The following is a 20,090-nucleotide window of genomic DNA, read 5'->3' on the forward strand; positions in this document are numbered from 1 at the left end:
TGATTAGTCACCACCAAACAAAATGTAATCCCCGGAGAGGGAAGCTAGCTTATCAGAGATGGAGGGCCAAAAAGATCTATCAACTCCAGTAGGGGCGTATACATTAAATAGAACAAGGGGAATATTATCAACAAGCAAATGAACAATGACCCAACGGCCGTTAACATCACATTCATGACAAACTGAAGCAATATTTAACTTTTTATGCAACAAAATCGCAACACCATTCTTCTTACCAACAGTGGGGGAGCAGAAAACATGACCCACCCAACAACGTTTAAGCTTTAAAGCCTCCGCCTCCGAAAGAGGAGATTCCTGAAGGAGGGTTACATCCGTATTAAGCCTAGCTAGATGCGCTAATACCCTTTGCCTTTTAATAGGATTATTTAATCCCTTAATATTCCAAGTTGTAACTCGGAACGAAACGGTTCACAAAAGCAATAAACAATAACATGCTCATGAAATGCAAAAAACAAGAATATATTGGTGAAGAGAAGTAAAGGAGAAATGGCGGAGATGCTAGAAAGGTACAAAGAGAAGAAGATGTGGAAGAAAAGAAGAGAGAAAAGGAGAGAAATTTAAGGAGGGTAGTTAATATCGCAAAGATAGTACAAAAGGAAGGGAAAGATAAGGAGATGCTAAAGGAAACGAGTAAGAATGAGAAGAGAAAGAAGAGGACAGGGAGAAGAGGGAAGAAGAAAGAAATAAAAGAAAACAAGAAGACAGTATATGTCCAAAAAGGACGACTGAGAGACATACTTACTAAAACTGAAAACTCAGACAAGAACGGGGGTGGAGGCGTCGGAAGATGACGGCGACGACACCAAGAGCGGACGCCAGACCTCAAACATCACAGTTCCAAAGGGCAGTGTACAGAAACAAGGTATACATCGGGAAGTAATAAGAGAGGGAAGTATCGGTAAAAATAAGAGAGAAAGAGGGTAATGTATGGGCTGAGTAGAGAACATAAACAGCAAAGGGCAATAACACAGAGGTAAAGTATAGAAGGGTAAAAAGACAATAGTAAAAAGAACTACAGATAAAGAACAACATCCTCAAAATTACAAGATCTTCATGAACAATCAGCCAGGTTCGGAGACATCCATAACATCAGGAGCGTGCTGGCGAAGGAACGTTTGAAGGACAGCAGGATCTTCATAGGTAGTGGTCTTGTCTTTGTACGTAACTTTGAATAAGCAGGGATGAAGAAGTCCATATCGAGCATTGAGGGCTCTGAGTTGCGGCGCAAGTCCAAGAACCTCTTCCTTCTGTCCGCAGTGGCCTTGGAGACATCTTGAGACAAATAGAGACGATGACCTTCCCATAGAATTTGTTTTTTGAGTTTAGCAGCTGAAAGAACCTGCAGAAGATCCGTATACTGAAGGAATAGCATGATGACTCCTCTAGGTTTAGCAGAGACCTTGGGACCTAGGCGATGGGCTCTTTGAATGTTGATGGAGGCTAAGGCTGGGGCATCCAAGATCTTTGAGAGAAAGGATTGGAAGAAGGCAGTAGGGTTGGACCCTTCCGTAAGTTCAGGAAGACCGTATAAGCGGAGGTTGTTTCTACGGTTTCTATTTTTCAAATCCTCTGTTTGCTTTTTAGGTCTCGGGACGAAGCTGCGAAGCAGCTTACGGTCAGAGAATTAATGTCAGTTAGTAGGGCAGTTTAGACCCGCCTCTCAGCTCCGTTCGCTTCCATTGGCTGGCTTCCTAAACAGAGGCCAGCCATTGGAAGAGAAGTGAGTCATTCCAAACAAGCCCCGTCTTTTTCGGATTTGGGGGCGTCATTTTTGCTGTTCTTTAGCTCGTTAAAACACGCCCCCAAATCCGAAAATGGCCGTGCGTTTCTCCAAGGCATTTTCTCCTTGCCTCGGAGAAACGTGGTGGTGTTTTCGGAGCTGCTCGCCTCCCTAGGAGCTGCTCGGCTTCGCTCATCTCCTCCCTTCCCTCTGCCCTCCTCGTCGCGCTCTCGCCTCCCCCCCTCCCCCCCCCCCCCCACCCTGCAGCTCTCCTCCGTAGTGCTAAAAATCACATCGGACCGCATTTGGTCCACTTCTTCACTCCTCCCTAGGAGCTGCTCGGCTCCGCTCGCCTCCTCCCTTCCCTCTGCCCTCCTCCGTCGCGCTCTCGCTTCCCCCTCCCCCTCCCTCTGCTGCAGCTCTCCTCCGTCGTGCTAAAGATCACATCGGACCGCATTTGGCCCACTTCTTCACTTCTCCCTAGGAGCTGCTCGGCTCCGCTCGCCTCCTCCCTTCCCTCTGCCCTCCTCCGTCGCGCTCTCGCTTTTCCCTCCCCCTCCCTCTGCTGCAGCTCTCCTCCGTCGTGCTAAAGATCACATTGGACCGCTTTTGGTCCACTTCTTCACGGAGAGGCTAGGTTTGGGTCCAAGCCAGAAGACTTTCAGCAGGTCAGGGAACCCGCAGTCAACTCATCTGTCAGGCGCTGTGCCCCACTAGAGGTACGCCGGAGGCGCGCTGTCCAGCGATGCGGTATAGGAGCAGGTGTCCCATGCAATGTGTGCCCTGGACTCCTCCTGCCAGGTGCGCACAACTCCCAAACACAGCGCCCAGGAAAGTTCGGCTCAAAATGGTCCAGACAGGGCCACTCCGGTACCTGCATCCTCCGACCGTCGCGCTCTCGCCTCCGGCCTCCCCCTCCCTCCCCCTCCCTCTGCTGCAGCTCTCCTCCATCGTGCTCTGCCGCTCCCCGGCCCCCGCCCTCAAATCCAAAAGCAAACAAAAAAAATGGCCCACTTTAAGATAGGAGTTTTTTTCGGTCCCTGATAAAATGCAATTGAGGGATAGAAAGCGCTTGTTGAGATAGAAATGTGACTTTTGCGAGCAAAGGGTCATCCCAGGTCAGGCTCGAGGACCCAATCGCAAACTGACCTTAGGTTCAAGTTTCACAAATCCATGGCCCATCTGCTGAACTCAATTACATTGTTGTGTTCTGCAACTGAGTTCACATTTTCACTTATTCCAAGAGCGATTTCAGATAATTCGCCTTTACCGGACAAGGCATCAGTAAATGGTTGCAGCCAGGAGGCAAGAGGGCTAAAAAGCACACGCCACTCGGACAGAACGCAGACGCCCTCAGGAGCCTGGTAGCAAAAAGTAAGCTTGCCACTTCATTGTGGAGAAGTGTGGCTCACTGGTTAGAGCAGGCAGACCCTGAAGCAGAGGTCAGACCCGGGACCAGGGTTCAATTCCCGACGCGGCAGGGTCTTGAGCTCAAATGTCCACGGACTCGATAATTCTCGCTTCGGTGCCTGACCTAATCATGGGTTCACACTCTGCAACTCTGGGCATTAAGCTTGCTTAATCTCCACAACGGCCCCCCGCGGCGGGATGCCTGGCTTTCACCTTGGGGATGCCCCTTAGGGGCTATCTCACAGGGAAAAGCCAGGACGGGTTCCCAAGGCAAGCGCCGAGATGCCTCCGGGTAGTCGAGCGCTATATAAGAACATAAAAAAAAAAAAAAAAAAAAAAAATTTATTTCCCAGAAAAAGTCAAATGTTCATTTGTTGAGATGGTTTGCATGCTCTCAGGTTTTGTCAGATGCGAGAACCGAAGAGCAAGTCACTTGGCCAAGATTACAGAGTGTGTTGAAGGGGAAAGTATGCGCAATTAGATTAGCTAAAGTCGTTCTTGGTTCAGCGGCATCAATTTACCCAGAAGGCCGTCCCACTATGGGGCTTTTGAACTTAAGTAGATAGGTGGGTGGGATACGCATACCTTGAAAGTGAGAACCACTCACTGGCCCCTGTCAAGGCTCTGTGATGATTTACAACAGTTGTCTGCGGTGCCACTGGCGACAATATTATTGCGTGTCAGGTGTATTTATGGTAGAAATGTGTGCGCCTTAGAAGAAAATATACTGTCCTTTAACATTAAGGTTGTAGCCGCTGCTTACATAACCCAATTGTACTCTTTTCATCAAAAAGGATTGAAAAATAAGTATGTCCAATAAGTAAAGTACCCGAGTCCTACAGTTTGTGATCAGATCGCCACACACGGGGCTTAACTCGCTGAGCTATGTTACTCCCTGCAGCAGGCGCCTTCGCCTCTTGAGCTATGTTCTGCATCCCAGGGCTTTTGGTTAACATGCTTCGCGGTTGAAGGGGAGCATTTAAAGTACAGCGCGGTTTTACTGAGAGCTGAAGCGGGGTCATGCCGGCTGTGCACGCTGCGCTTTAGTTAACACGTGCAGGAGAGACGCCGCACTCGGCCTTATCAGGACATTAGTCGGTGATATAATGTCCCTTCCAGGCAGAGGGATTACCGACATCCTTTGCAATCTCACGCGGATGTGGCGCATTCTGCAAGTCCTCAGAGCTGCAGCTCGGTCTTCAGATTCCAATGCAAAAAATAAGCGGGCCCTGTCAGCATGTGTGACGATTCAGGGCACAAGCAGGCAGCACCGCAGCAGCATACAGTGCCTTGAAACAGAACACCTGCAGAAACCACTTTATCAATAAGACTCGTCTACCCTTTCGTGACAGCAGGAGATATGCCTTTCACACCGTCCCTCTCACCGCCCCCTCTTTCTCTCAATGTTCTCCTTATCTCTGCTTTCTTGACAGAAAGGCGCGAGGCGCGGATGTAACAAGGCAGGGGAAAGAGGGGAGGTGCAGAGAAGGGCAGAACAATGGGAAAAGTCAAGTGACTAGGGAGAGAGAGAGAATAAAAGCAAAAAAGAGAAAGCCCCAGCGGCTGTTAGGTAATGAGAAAGTTCACAAGATGCGGGGGCTGAAAGAAACCCAGAAACAGGAAGAGACTACAGATAGGAAGAGGAGAAAAAACGCACGAAGGAGAGAAAACAGCATGGGAGAAGGATCAGGGGATGGGTGAATAGGTATTCGGAGGACTGGACAGAGGAAAAACAGAATTTGAATGATGCCTTCCTATTCAAAGCACCCTTATCCTCGACCGGGTCTGTCTGGTGCTATGTAAGCCACACACACGAATATAGCACGCACAAACCATCAACACTACCCTCCAGCTGCTGTGAACATAGTGCAGCAGCTTTTATGAAAGGCCCAACGAGCTCCACCAGCCGAGCGGGTGCCCCATGGTTCCCTACACACAGCTGCCCTTTGCTCCGATTATGTCCCGGGCCAAACCACATGTCTCCTATTTAATTATCTATGTGTCCCAGGTCGGCGCGAGACTTCTGCAGGCAGCTCCTGCACCTAGCTGGAGGTCGGCGCCCTGGGCGTGGGCACAACTTGCACCTGCTAAAGGCCGGCCAAGTTCCTGCAGGTCTGACCTCAAAGGACTGACACAGACATAAGACGTCTCTGGGCCTGACCTTGAGGGAGGCCTCTGGGTTCTTCACTTCACACCTACCTCTGGAAGCGTTGGGTGTGAAACACGACTTAGTGGAGATTGGTGGCGGGACGTGCTGGTAGGGGTTTCTTGTCCCGTCTATGACTGTTCTGTGCCATATAATTTGAAATCTTAACCTGTTCAGAACGGTCAACTCGTGAAGGGTTCAATACACTGACAGAGTCTGAGACAGACCACCACCCTCCCGCCTATATGTGCAGACACACACACACACACACACACACACACACACACACACACACACACACACATATATATATATATATATATTGGTATTGCGATTGGTGCCTCGAAGTCCTGTGTCCAGTCGGCTGCTTCCCAGGATGACCCCACAGAATAGATGTGCGTGGTATTGGGGACCCAGAAAGAATGGAGTGCAAGTAAATTGAATGAATCTTGCTTTTCTGAGAGGTTCTCGTGTTGGATGGTAAACTTGATTTTTTTTTGTCTATGCATGAAGATTGAACATTGGCTGCCATGTTCGGAAACTGCAAAAATACACTTAACCTGTGTTTAATTCAAAAAGTGGGGTCATGTCTTCTGTAACTGGCGCACGGGAGGGTGGCAGATCTGTATGTTACACATGCCAAGTTTATCTGGGTGTTTCCACTCTGCAAACATGCCTCCTCAGGGACAAAACTAGACAGAGCATTTCAGACTGGACAACCCAGTGCAGTAGACAGCGTACTAGACTATGATCAAAAGAAATATCATAACGGGACCTGCAGAGCAGCTCAGAGCTGCCAGCTTCCTGAAAACATAAACTGGGGTTTAACAGGTCATGCATTTGCGAGCTATTAAGCTATTGGCATTGTAAATGACAATGCCATTTATTTATGATTTAAAAAAAAAAAATGTTATGAGCTATTCCAATAGCTCTACCTTTAATAATGCCGAGACCATTGCATTGTAAATGCTTGTTAAGAAGAACCTCAGCCTACAATGAAAGGATTCGAGAGCAGGAGGATGGAAGAGAGTCTGTTGACTGTTCCAGGAGGAGAACAAGATCGTTTAGGGAGGTCCATTTATCTTGCATGGCCTGCATATTTTTAGTAGTAGCTTCCATGAAGGGTTTAAGAGCACGTAGTTCTTCTAAGATAATGTCCATGGATGAGGGAGAAGCAGAGCATTCAGGTGACAGAGGGTCTTTTTTAAGGCGTTTGGAGGTTGAAGCGGAAACTGCTTTACCACCATTCTGAGACTTCGGGATAGCGCCATGTGAGACCTCAGACCTGGACATTGTGGCTTCTTCTAGATCCTGAGATGGAGTATCCGAATCTGAGCCAATAGGTATTTTGTTGACCGTGGAAAGCTTCAAAACGTGGAGCTTCCCCATGTAACAATTTAGAGAGCAACAGCTTACAGAAGGGCGACTGAGCCAAATGACGTAGTGGAAAGCTCAGCAATAAAAATAGAAAAACATGGGAGAAGCTAAGGCGCAGATTGGAAAAAATGAGTGAGAAGACGTTAGTTCTCCATCAGCAGAGAGAGATAGATCAGCACATACTGCCAAAATAAGGAGTATCAGATGGGTGACTGAATACAGGAGTATAGTCAACATCAAGCAAATCGTGGTGTAGAAAGGAAGGCTGAACACCAGAGTCAATCATGCGTCCGGTCCAAAAAGATGAGGAAGCATGTTAGCAACAGGCTTAGGTAAATGCAGACAGACCAGTGAAATGCAGATGCTCCAAAAAGCACTGAAAGGAGACCAAAAAGTGCATAGAAAGGCATGAGCGCACAATAACTTTGTTTTCCACAATAAGCGCTGCACCAATGTATCCAAAGTCACAAAAAGCACTGATAAACAACAGTAGGAGGCATTGTAGTCAGCAGTGAGTGAGAGTCATTATCAAAATGGCGGCTGGTTAGAAGATTTCAAATCGCGGCATAAAGAGAGCAAAATTAGGCGTTTTAAGGATTGCCTGCTGCATGGTGAACTCACCGCATTAGGGGACAAGGTGATTCCTTTGGGCAGCAGGCTGTTGTGTTATTTCAGAGGAAGGAACGCCTCATAAGAGAAAGTGCGCAGCACGCACTGAATACGCAAAATGGCGGCCGGGACTCGAGAATCCAGCCGGAACGAACAAGTCCGCCAGACAGGCTTCAAAGACCAAGTTGGTGAGGGCCCTGGGCTCACCTCACATTCCGAATGCCAATGATGTGTGCGGCAGCGCTCAGCAATCCAGAACACCGCCGAAAATCGCGGTGTAAATGAGGTCGGCGCCGGAGCTCCCTAATCACACCGCCATCTTCGTTGGCGCGTTAGCCACGCCCCCCAGTATGTACATGTTAATCAGTAATATAACAAATTGACTGAAGTCCGTAAGTCCACAATTGCAAGATTCTTTTATCTGTGATACTGAATACAAAATACCAATAAAGATATGTTTAAAAAAAAAAAGTGTCTGGCTCCATGGAAATTAGGCTTAGTCAACGAAGCTGGGTGTGGGTGTTTCTGGGAACAGTGCACAAGTTGCTTGGCCTTTAGTAGCTCACGATTTTCACTGATCTGAAGTAGCTTTCACACAAAAAAAGAGTGGAGACACCTGCACTAGAGGTGGACCTCCTATCAAGGATTTTCTGCCCCCTGGTCCTAAAAGTGGTACCTCCGCCCAGTACCCAATACCCCACATGAAGGTGAACAAATGAAGAGCCCCGATGAACTTCAGCCACAAAGAAAGGTGGTGAGGACCCCTCTGTCGTTCCGCCTCCAGAAGCAGCCTTTTGTACATCACATGGAGGGGAACCTCTCCTCGGGGTGTCCGATCCTGGCACCTGTCTCTGGTTGTCCTCCTCTGTCCTGCTGAAGTTAGGTGAGGGTTTTTGGCATCTCAAACCTTTCCGGGACCTTGGGGATCTCTTGGACATAGACACTCAGATGCATGAAATGTCACTGGTCTATCTGACGGAAGGAGGATGGGTCCAGCCGCTGGCGCTCAAGACACCCAGAAGCCCACTCCCACGCCTTCTAAGGAGTCGTAAAGAAGTAAGATCAAGAGTTGTGGACCACCTTCAACTTAGCTGGGTATATTAAAATGTAAGACAGAGATAACTTCCTCCTTTTCGCTTTGACCACATCAGTGGATTTGCGTTGACTTTGAACAAGTTTGGTATTGTCCGGGAAGCTCAGGATGCGGGTCGAGTTAAAGGTAAGGGTTCCCCTCTTGCATGCTTCTTGCAGGATCTCGTTTGTTCAGTATACAAGCAATAAATGGTCTAGAGTACTGCGCTGGGCGCTGGTCCATGACCTTGTGTACCCATTCTTTGACAAACCAAGGTAAGAGGTCTCCCTCCGGAACCCAAGACTTGAGCCAGGCATTGAAAAATTGCTCGGGCCATGGATTCAATCCCATCGGGGAAGCCCACAAAGCAAACTTTGTTTCAGTGAGATCTATTTTCAGCATATTTGGCCCTGGCTTCCTATGTCTGGGAATTGGTGGTCAATTGGGCCACTGACTTCTTGAGATTGGCAACGTCGTCCTTAAGTTGGGAAATCCTTCCTTCAGCCTCCGCCACCCTGCCCGAAACATTCCGTATGTCATGCTGAAGGAGGGTCACATCCACCCACCTCTCCAACCTTTGCTTCGATTGCCTCTCTAGAGGTCTGGATAGCTTGGAGGATCACAATCACATTGGTAGACTTCAGCCGGCCATCCCCAATGGCCTCACTGGACTGTCTTGAGTGGTGTGCTACCAGCGTGCCATATTTGTTGATGCGAGCCTGTGTATGCACAGATCGACTTATGCCTTTCAGCATGCTGATTCTCTCGAGTAAGTTCCTAGATGAGGTCTGCTGGGGCCCGGCTCCAAGTGGGCTAGCCAAGAGAAAGGGCACGTTGCTCCCTTGTTCTCAATGTGTGGGTCCAACTTGCCAGCCAAGCCAGGCAGGACCTTAGAAGGGAGAGAGAGGGGGGGGGGGGGCTATTTATCCTCTGGGACCCAGCATGGTCCAGTCCTGGAGGGGAGGTGTGCAGGCAGAGAAATGCACCGACCCGCTTGTCCCACCCCAGATTGTGGTGGAAAAAGCAAGAGCAGCTGGGGCAACCCTAGTCTTCAGCCTCCTTGTCCTGTCCAAGTGTTGGCGTCCCCCAGGGGTAAAGGGGAAGTAGAAAATGGCTGTCTGCCATAGCCTCTGCTCTGAGTCTCTCTGCCAGGGTGTATCCCTCTATGATCCCTCACAGGGAATAAAACTTACGTGGGCTGGGTGGGGGCCCCCAAGGTAGCGGCACACAAGACCAAGCCTCCAGGATAGGTATGTAGGCCTTCCTCACATCTTCGACCACGCGCAAATCCTCAGAACAGCACCTCTTCAGTTAGCGCAACCATGGGCCGAGGCTCTGCCCGGCTCCACACGCGCCAACCGGGAGTCACTGCAGCTGGTGGAGACAGGGGTATGGCGCCATCTTGGCCTCCTTGGCCACACCCCTCTTGACGATCAATCATTACCAAAGATGTTTGATTTCGCCTTTTTGCAGCTGCTAATTGTACGATTCCAGGAAAATTCGAGCAAAATATCCCCTGACCTCCACTTAGATATCTCGTTATGATAAATATTAACTTTTCCCACATGATTTGTGAGTAGTTCATTCAGTAGTGAGCTTTAATTGGCATTTTATTTTATGTTACTAGTGATCATATTATGGCTTAAACAATGTTTTGCTGTCTGGGTTCCTTTACTACTGGACTGTTGGAACCATCGTTTGATACTGTTTATTGATTTGTGTTTCTGTGCGATTAGTTCAGTGATTTTCTAATATTTTGTGTGATTTAGTCTGAAATAAAATTAATTTGATCTTACAATGTCTTTGCGGTGTTTGTGTGCAGGTGGTTATGCTAAAGGACTTTATTGTTTTATCTGGACTGGGCACTGATTGACCACTGTTCAGCCAGAACATAGTATTTTTTAGGGCATTTAATTATTACTCCATGACTTATTATATCCTTATGTTAATTTGGAAGTATATTATACATCGCAATTATTGGGCAAACGGAAACATTCAGTACATCAAATTGTACGTTACTGAAACACGGTTCGATGTAATGGGTAGTTACTGCCTCCTGCTGTCATAAGTGGAAAGGCGTCTGTCTAATCTACTACAGGCTTGTAATAAGTTATTACAGGTGAGTAGTAATGTTCATTTCTTAATACAGATATATTTTGAAGTCCGAAAGCACATGTCTAAGAAATTAATGTAGGCAACATTAAAAAACCTATTTCACTGTCTTTTAGATTATGTTCGCATCACCAGTTGGTGTATTATGATGAGAAATAAGGTTTCTGTTCAGTTATATTCATTTTATTTTTGTTCCTTTGCTGTATGTAGGTGTGGTGTGTAACAGTGCTGTTTAATTGGCCACATGTTTTTTTTCAAAACGTAGTTTATTGATTTTCTTACACATATCATACATGGACAATAAGATCACCCTCACCATCCCATGCCCCGTTACAATACATTATGGTCGGTCACCAGTTTGTATTACCAAAGTCGCCATTCAAGTAAAGTTCTGAATTTTTCAACCCAAACAACCCCCAAACTACCCTTTATCGCCCCCACCCTCCTCCCCAGAACCCCCGTTACCAACGCTTTAATTGGCCACATGTTGCAACCTATATGGCTTTTAATGTGTTGGTGATAGTCGGAGTTTTGCCTAGCGTGTGCTATTGGACTGTGACCATTGTACGTGCAATTTGTGAGATGGTTTATGGCTTTATTGTTGGGTAAAGACTGGTTCTCCGATTCCAATAAAAGTTCTTGTTTTGGTGCTGTTAAGTTATGCTTTTCTCATGTTCATTTCTGGAGAAGCACCAAAATGAAATAAAAAAATTCAGGACTTGATGAAGACATACTAAAATCGCTAATGATTTGCACAGACTCTCTGATAGCTACATCTTTGTGAGCTCATAAAGATGTTTTATGGATCATTGTTCTCCTTTCTTTGTAGCCTTTAGAAGATATCAGCTGCATTGCATGGAACAGGCAGGTCCAGCACATCCTAGCCTCCGCCAGTCCCAGTGGCCGTGCGACTGTGTGGGATCTCAGGAAGAACGAGCCGATTCTGAAAGTCAGTGACCATAGCAATAGGGTAAGTATTTCTGTCACTAAATGGCAGACTTTGTCAATATGTGAGCTTGGACCAAAATTAAGACCATTTTTCAGGCGTGGTTAATAGTGAGGACCATTGCTGTTTTTATCTTCTGGAAAGAAATAAGTGCTAAATTGCATCCAAACCAATCCATCATATGAAGGGTGTGCTTAATGAGTATTATGACATTGGCAGTGCTTAATTTAAGCCTATGGTTGATCGTGGGGGCCACCGGCACTAACTTTTGGCATCCAGCACTTATTTTTCTGCATCAGACAGTTATAGAGAGCAAGAGAGGGAAAACTCACAAGAGTGGAAAGACTAATGAAGAGAAAGACAGAAAGCCCTTCTCAAAGGGGATAATCCAGAACCTGCGAGGATGAAATAAAGGGGTAGGGAGTGTCTGACAGTGAATTACAGAGGCATGAAGTTGATTCAAAATGACACAGCCTTGGTATTCAGCACATCAACATTTAAAAGCAACGGCTGCAGGCTTCTCAGCAGCGCTTTGGGCACTGGCACTCATTCTTTTGCAAATTAAGCATTGGACATTTGTAATTGCGAAGTGATAACTGATGACCAAACCACTAACTTGATATTGATAACAGCAATTCTTTGTTCAAGGCACAGCTTTGCTCTAGGAATATAGCATACAAATCTGAAAAAAAGACAGTTTCACAGTTTGATTTGCTATGATCCACAAAAGCTTCTGAAAGTGTATGGTAATAAAACAATGACCTCCTAATAAAAATTGTTGCGGTTAACATGCACTTTAATGAATCTCAGGTGTGTTTGACAGGCATTTACCAGCTCTTAGGCTATTGCCAATGTGCATTTCACATCTGTCTTCGTTAAGTGTGCCATATTTGTAAAATGGCTACCACCAACAGAGGAAGCCCTATAACCCAAACCTGGGGCGTATACACAATATAAATGCTACAATGGTTCGGATACGCAATCAAATAAGGAGCAATAGTGATTTCACATGATAATCTAAACACCTAAATAATGAAAACAGTACGTTTTAATAATCTCCAAATTTAATAATCTCCAAATTTGTGGTAAGAATATGTGGCAGAGGCGACTTTGGCAGTCCTTATAGGGAGTAAATGGCAGAGGCAGATTTTGGCAGCACACTTGGTAAACTGCTGAAATCTTTATGATAATTAAGAGCCTGGCAGCTAAATGTGTGAGTGGCATCAACAGGAGCACAGTGCAAGGTGGTGAGCTGGGAAGTGTGAGAAGACCAGAAAGCGGGGCAGAGAGAGTAGTAGTAGTCTTCTCATGTGAGTGCATTAACATGGACAGTTTAACTAGGAGATTGTAGAGGTCTTGACCTGAAAAAATGCAGTGAAGAAAGAGAAATGAAAGTGATGACCTGAAGCCTTTTGGGCTTTCCTGTGTTCCGCTCCTAACCCACTGAAGCCAGCAGCAGGTATTACGCTCTTTTACATAGATGTCCCCCTTAGAGTTGTGAAGTACAGTTGTGCCACAAGTTGGACTAAAAAGGCATTATAGGCCCTGACATTATTCTGATTTTTTTCTTGCAGTTGGACGAACCCCTACACTTTACCTTTCTCCAAGCTACAACAGACCCTCTTCTCTTCCTAGATTTGATGGTTGGAATCTAAAACGGTCCACGTTTGCAGCACAGCTGTCAATAATAGAACAATGAAGAATAATAGGCAAAATTAATAATAGATTATGTCTCGCATGTGCAGCAAAATAAATAGAAAATCAGGCAGCATCTCTAGTAGGGACCCAAAAAGATCTGGCTCATCCTCAAATGTTGCGCTTTTCTCTATAGACCAGCATTAGGTCTGCAAAGTTTTAGTGGTAATAATTACATTTTTAACAAACCATCTTATATAATTTTAAAACGTCACATAACCCTACCACCTATGCGCTAACCCACTGCATGAATATTGATTCAGCCCCTTTTGACCTAATGTGTCAGAACAAACTAGTTACATAAACAGTGGACCATTGTGAAATAATGCAATACTGCTTGCAAGCGGAAGGTTTGTGAAAAGGAGTTACAGTAGGCACTTTTTCAAGCTTTCTTTCATAAGTCATTCAGAAATAAACAAATCCACATCATGCTTGACTACGTTCAGCAGTAATGTGCTGCATTATGCTGCATAATTTGGCTTCTTTTGCCGCATAATTTAGTCAACCCTGCTGTTTAACTTGGCCTTCCTCTTCTGTTTAATTCCAGTGGCCCTGAACATAGGCAAAAGAAAAGACTTCTTTATGTAGGTTTCATGACTGCCGACTGCCTGGCCATGTCATTCTGTAGGTGTACATGTATCCTTACACATATGCGTGCCTATGAAATGATGAAAGCGCCTTTTTATAATTTTTTTCTTTTTAGTTACTGATCCAAGACACCACTTGGCGTGGTAACTTAAAAAAAAATCTGCTTGGGCTCTCCAGGAAAAATCAAAATATAAAACATTTTAGTTTAAGGATTGTGAAGGGTGTGGGAGGAACAGAGGAGTGGGTGATTGATGTAACCATGGCAAGTGGGTAGGGGAGCAGCGGACAAGTTTTAGGCTGCAGGGGGAGCGTGGGGAAATTAAAAAGAAACTGCGGTGAATGTAAAGGTGGATTGGGTGGGGGATTAGAGAGTAATACAGAACATATGGTGAGGGGTGGATATTGATTGAAAGGGAGAAGCAGTCTATGAGGAGGAGGGCAAGTGAGGAAGAAGGGAGCAACATTTGTGTGCAGGGGAATATATTTGAGAGGTGAAGCAGTGTATGAGAACACATACATTTGGAGTGCTTAAAGATGAGCAGTGGAAGTATACAAGTCATCCAGTCAAAAGGACAGTAAAGAAGTATTGACAAATAGGAATACCTTTCAACACAAGCAGTCAAACGAGTCACAAGAAAGCCAACCTGTGGTAAGCAGCTGGCAAGCTTCAAGTCCACTCTACTAGTTTGATATAGTCCACAAGAGGTCTTTTGCAAATAAACCGCTAAAAGTTGTCTGTAGGTAAGACCTGAAAACGAAATGGAGGGCCAGGCAGCTCATAGGAAGGATGCTTTGTCCTATTATTTTGGTCAGGTACCACTGTCTCATTGACTTGAATATCAAAGGGTTGCTTTTAAACACTAGAAAAAAACCTGATGAGGACTGAAGTTGACCTACCTTACTTGAGAAAAGCAAGACAAGAAAACATTGTCTATAGTGCCAGTTTTGTTGAAAATGTAGTGCAAACATGCGCCTTAAAATGTATGTGGGGGCAGCAGCTGGATAAGATAGTGGCATCTCTGTATTGAGACGCATTCCGGAGAGTGTTGAAGATTGAGAGACTAGCTGCTGCAAAGCAAAGGAATAAAAGATTAAATTCTAATTGGTATAAATGGATACATGGCCTAGAATGACATGGGGAGGTGAATGCTAATACTTTATGGCAGTGGTTCCCAAACTGTGCGCTGTGGCTCCCAGTGGAGCCGTCAAACCTAGCCAAGGGAGCGGTGTCCTAAGCACTTTATTGCATTTAATGTTGAAGGGGTCGTTTGCTTCAGTTAAACTAATTAGACTTAAACTCATGATGTCGATGATTTGCAAGTGACATGCCTAAAGCTGTAAATGTAGTGCTTAATTGATGGCATGTCGAGGGAGATGATCTCCATATTTCACTGGATCCCCACATTCCAACTCTCCCAAATTAAGTTAAAGATACCTGAATCATTTTGTTAGACTTGTTAATAGTTTTGTTATTTTTCAAATGCATTTTACACCAAAGTTTCGTTTTTTTCCAAATGCATTTCAGGAAAGTACAGTTGTCCTTTCTATTAAACACACTAAGTATTATTAAGTATTGACGTCTACTGGAAGTACCTATGAATCAAGTACAAATTTCTTTCAGTCCACACATTTCCAGACAGGTCTGCTCTCTCCTTGAGCGCAGGGAAGTAAAACACCATATACGGCATAATGCCAACAATTGGAAGCAAGAAAGAGGGACGTTTAAAAAAATAAATCACAGGAATGTATTTTACTTGCATTGATTTGGAGGCAATTTTAGGGATGAGAATGCAAAAATAAAGCTGCATGTGGTTTAAAAAATCGCAAGTCACTGCTGAGACAGGTGTGTTGGCACGTATGGCATGGGTAGAAGTGGAAGTGCATGCAAATATAAGTACAGAAACACTTTGGCAATGGGGACTACATGTATAGGGGTGCTATCTAGCACTGTAGGAGGGATAAAAAGGTTTGAGAGGGTACTCTTAAAAAGGCATGGGCAAAGAAGTGTAACTAGTAATATTTTATTAGAGGCACCGACTTAGTAATACGAAACACACTGCGTGTATGATTATACTACCTTTATCAGCTTCATCCCAATTGTTTTCAGGGAGAAAAATGCAAGTACTCCTGAGGCCGAGCTTGCATCTGCCCCTCACCCTCCCAAAGCAATTAACAGTGGGGAGCCACAGGCAGTGGCCAATTGGTCAAGGTAGCCGCAGTTCAAAAATGTTTGGAAACCACTGCTTTATGGGATGCTCATAAAATGATAGCCTGAGAGGCTATTATCTTGGCTTAGACCAAGATTAATAAAGATAGGAAATACAAATGCGGCAAAGTTGAAATAGCATGAGGCAGTCCAAAAGAGAACAGACTCCTTGAAGATATGGCAGAGCTCTCCTCTGTGAGCACAGGGTGAAAATCCTATGCCTTACTTAGAACTAAGCAGAAACACTATTGAGGGGGAAATGGGGCCTGCTGTTGCTATGCAAGCTGAAAGCGAAGTTTATCAGGGATAGGAGAACGGCACCCGGGGACTCAACAGGGGTATGAAAAGGGATGACATGGGCATAGTTAATCCTTTTTAGACTTGTGTTAATTTGCAGTCATCGCTAAGCCTGGAAGAGACCTTACAGTGTGCGCTGCCTACCGGCCACTATTGTTACTGAGTTTGGACACGCAGCTATTTGCAGAAAATATTAGCAACGAAATTGGGGAGGGTTTGCTGTGGTCGGTAGACCCACTTAATTCCAGGTTGGTTCCTAGAAGTAACTTTAGGGAAAATACAAAGAAGGTGATTCCAGTGGCATAATGAAATATGATGTGGCCCCCTCTGTGGAATGTAATGAGGGCTCTTGATCTGGGCTCAATGGAGGGGCCGAAGGGGCCAGTTACACCCCTGGTTGATCCTCCTATTTAACAGTATCAAAAGAATGCAGAAGAGGGCCGTACTTCTATCATTAAACCTGGAAGAATACACTTAAATATGTTGATTTGCTGTATCTTGGCTGAGACACTTGAGGTGTTCAGGATAAGGAGGAGATTTCCAGGCAATGGATTTACTGGGTATAATGATCAGACAGGCTTGATTCTTATCAATGCCTACAGATAAAGATCCAGAGAGATACTACAAAGGGGTATTACCCTTTCCCACTTGTTTCACGTGAACAATATGGAACTTTTCGCATTTAGTGGCCAGAAATGTTAAGTTAGGCGGAGTCAACATTGAGTGCCTTGCAATACACCCTCATGATGTATTAAGATGATCTGTTGTCAGTGACTGACTCAGTTAACTCCATCTCGGCTTGATGAAGGAACTGGAGAGTTCTAGAACAGTATCCAACTTGTATTAAAAATATTTTTTTGTCTTTAAGGACCAGGTGAACCTGCTCAAGGCAGAATTCTCCTTTCAATGGACCACGGAAGCCAATGCATATCTGGGGTTACATATTACCCCAATGACTGACTAGATGGTACATTTAAACTAAGTTATCCTGTGCAGCCAGACCTGCACTACTTTGGGGCCTCCTCTGATGCAGAAGGATTGCAGCAGCCAAAATGTTCAACCTCACTCTGTTACCTATACTTATTTCAGACCTTACTTTTGCTGTTACCCAAGGAGAGCCTGAGGAAACTTCAGAAGGCTATAGATTAACTTATATTTTTTATGTATTTGTTTGCTGTCTACCGATGAGGTTCAGATGGCTTATAAAGCATAAATTCATTTTGTGGTTATTGCGTTCTCTTTATTCCCAAGGTTATGTTTTTAACAGGCATATCATTTTTGGCACTGTGTACAAGGAGGATCATGTTTTAATAAAATGTATCTTTAGATATAAATCTTTAAATGAGAATGCCCAGAAAAAATGCTTTGAGATCTTATAAGATGATAATTTGTGTTGCCATGAAGAACTTAAACGGTGTACTCAAACCATTTAGTCCAATTCTGATGCTTAATTCATTAGGCAGTGCTCCTATGGTCCGCACAGTTTACGTTTTAAGTTATTCAGAAGGGCATACTGTTGTAGTTAAATTGTATGTCCAGATTCAAAAAGCATGCTTTGGCATGGATGGTTTACCATACCATACTTAAGGTGTTTAGTATACTTTCTGCTACTTTAATTTCAGTCCGTGTTAATCTCAACTTTCAGATGCATTGTTCTGGCATGGAATGGCATCCTGACGTAGCAACCCAATTGGTTCTTGCGTCTGAGGATGACCGTCTTCCTGTGATCCAGATGTGGGATCTCCGATTTGCTTCTTCCCCACTGCGTGTTATGGAAAACCACACAAGGTATGCCTTTTTGTAATCTGAGGCCATTTCTCTCATCAGTGTGACAGCTTGAACCATACATCTCTACAAACTATTGTTATTTATTTCTGAGGTAACTTAAGCTGCATTTTCGACTTTATATTCAACTGTGAAAAGAGAAGCAGTGTAATATGCCTCGTTACCCTGATCTTCTAATAGGCCTGTTGCTGTCATATGGCGTTTAATTCTATAAGGAACACAAACATTTCCCTTAACTCTGAGATAATCCCACAGATATTTTGTTAGTACGTATTACCTTGCATTAATGAGATATTACTCTGCATTCACTTGATTGATTAGTTCTAATATTGACAGGTGTTGATGACTAGTCGGTCGCTCATATGAAAAAAAATCACTTTTTGAACCAAGTAACTTATGGAAATTGATAAGAAGATGTGTAAAGAGTTAAGGTAGTTAGAGGTTGGAATATCGTAGTAGCGGACCAAATTGCCACTTTGGTCTCTAAAGTAATGTAAAGGTGTTTGTGGATAAGTTCTACTTTCGTGGAATGCATCCAAATGGACAACAGCACAGCTTTAACCCCTTCGATGCTATTGACGGAACGGTTCCGTCATGAGCGTCGGTTGGCCTGTTCTCATTACAGAACCGTTCCGTCATGAGCCCGTTGGCTCATTAGAACGTTCAGCACAGCGCAGGAATCTGTGCCGCGCTGAAGGTGTTAAGATTTGGGACAGTGATTATTTGGTCTTAATCCTGTGGTCATGCATTTGAATTGTGATACGATCCCCTTCGAACACACTTAACCTCCTTTGTGCACATTTCCCAGTTTGCTTGATTTTCATTGTTCACAGATTTTCATTGTTCACAAAGGACAGGCCCATCTACTCTATGTATTTTAAGAATAAAGGCTCATTGTCTTTTAAGAAAGTAAGTACATCTTTATTTGCAGGGTTAATTAAACCATTGCAAATGTGTAGTAAAAACATAAAAGTGAAGTATGGGCCTCAATACTGATTATTATAGTTTATATTTAAACTTAGTGTGGGAAAGTGGCTCTATATATACTGGACCAGAATAAGGTACTTTGTGTATACAGTCCACAAACCCCAGAGGTATAACAGAGGTTAAAGCCAGGCGTGACCTTACTCTCTAAAGTGGTAGCTTGGTTGAGCAGTAAGGCAGTACCAGAGGACAGTTTAAAGCATTTGTTGTACACAGTCATCAAAAGGTTTCACACACTCAAAGACTGAACTCCAGACCAATTGTTTTTATATCCAAGATATAGTTGTTTTATTTCTAGAACCAACAGGTATCAAAATATACTGTTCTCAATGTGAGAGGTCTCAGATGAGTACTTTGCAGAAAGGCAATAAACTTTGTAAATACAATAGGTACAGGGGTAGCAGTAGGCAACACAATTCTACACCCAATTTAGCATTGAGCTCAATGGATTTTCTTATATAAACACAGTTGATTACTTTGTAGATTACTTTGGTAGTTCCAGGACTAGCTCCTAGATTCAGTCCTGGGGTCTAAGCTGAAAACAGTTTAGTAAAAACATTTAGGTATTGAAGTGATTTTTCAGGAATATAAAGCTATTTTGAAAGTTCACACTTGGAGATTTTTCAACAGAAATCTGGCAAGGTTATTCAATGGGAGAAAATTCAGTTTGCAGGTAAAGTACAATCTTGTTACTTTGGTAATCCAGTACTGGGTTCCTCGGTCCAGCACTGGGTTCTCAACTTAAAACAGGTAAGGAATTTCGTTTCAGTATTTCGTATGATTTTTAAAGAATATTTCAAGTTTTGAAAAGTAGACACAGAAGAAATTTCATAGAAAAGCAGACAATGGATTCCTATGGAGAAAATTCAGGTTACTAGTAAACCCGGTAAGGATTACTTTTGCGTTTCAGTACTGGACTTCAAGGTACAGTACTAGCTTCTCTCCGGATCCCAGGTGAGTACTTCGGAATTCTGTTAATTTTATATGAAGACCATCTGACAAGCTTGAAGTCGGGCTCTCCTCTAGGTCCTTGCCCGGTCTCTTGCCTTAACAAAATAGCCCCTGTGCTAAATGGCCCCATCAATTCCATTCTTAATTCCTCATTGTCTTCTGGCGTAGTCC

General features: G+C 44.3%; 1 protein-coding gene across 4 annotated transcripts in view; it reads left to right on the forward strand.

Annotated features, from left to right (window-relative positions):
- Nucleotides 1–20,090, forward strand: part of SEC31A (SEC31 homolog A, COPII component) — a 256,619-nt gene that overhangs the window by 121,543 nt on the left and 114,986 nt on the right. For all 4 annotated transcript variants that reach the window (XM_086961994.1, XM_086961992.1, XM_086961993.1 and 1 more), the window contains exons 6-7: nt 11,297–11,437; nt 17,845–17,987. In XM_086961994.1, coding sequence (XP_086818120.1) covers nt 11,297–11,437; nt 17,845–17,987 — 284 coding nt within the window. The remainder of the gene's footprint in view (nt 1–11,296; nt 11,438–17,844; nt 17,988–20,090) is intronic.

This window comes from Lissotriton vulgaris, chromosome 3_1, assembly GCF_964263255.1.
Source record: "Lissotriton vulgaris chromosome 3_1, aLisVul1.2, whole genome shotgun sequence".
Lineage (NCBI taxonomy): Eukaryota > Metazoa > Chordata > Amphibia > Caudata > Salamandridae > Lissotriton > Lissotriton vulgaris.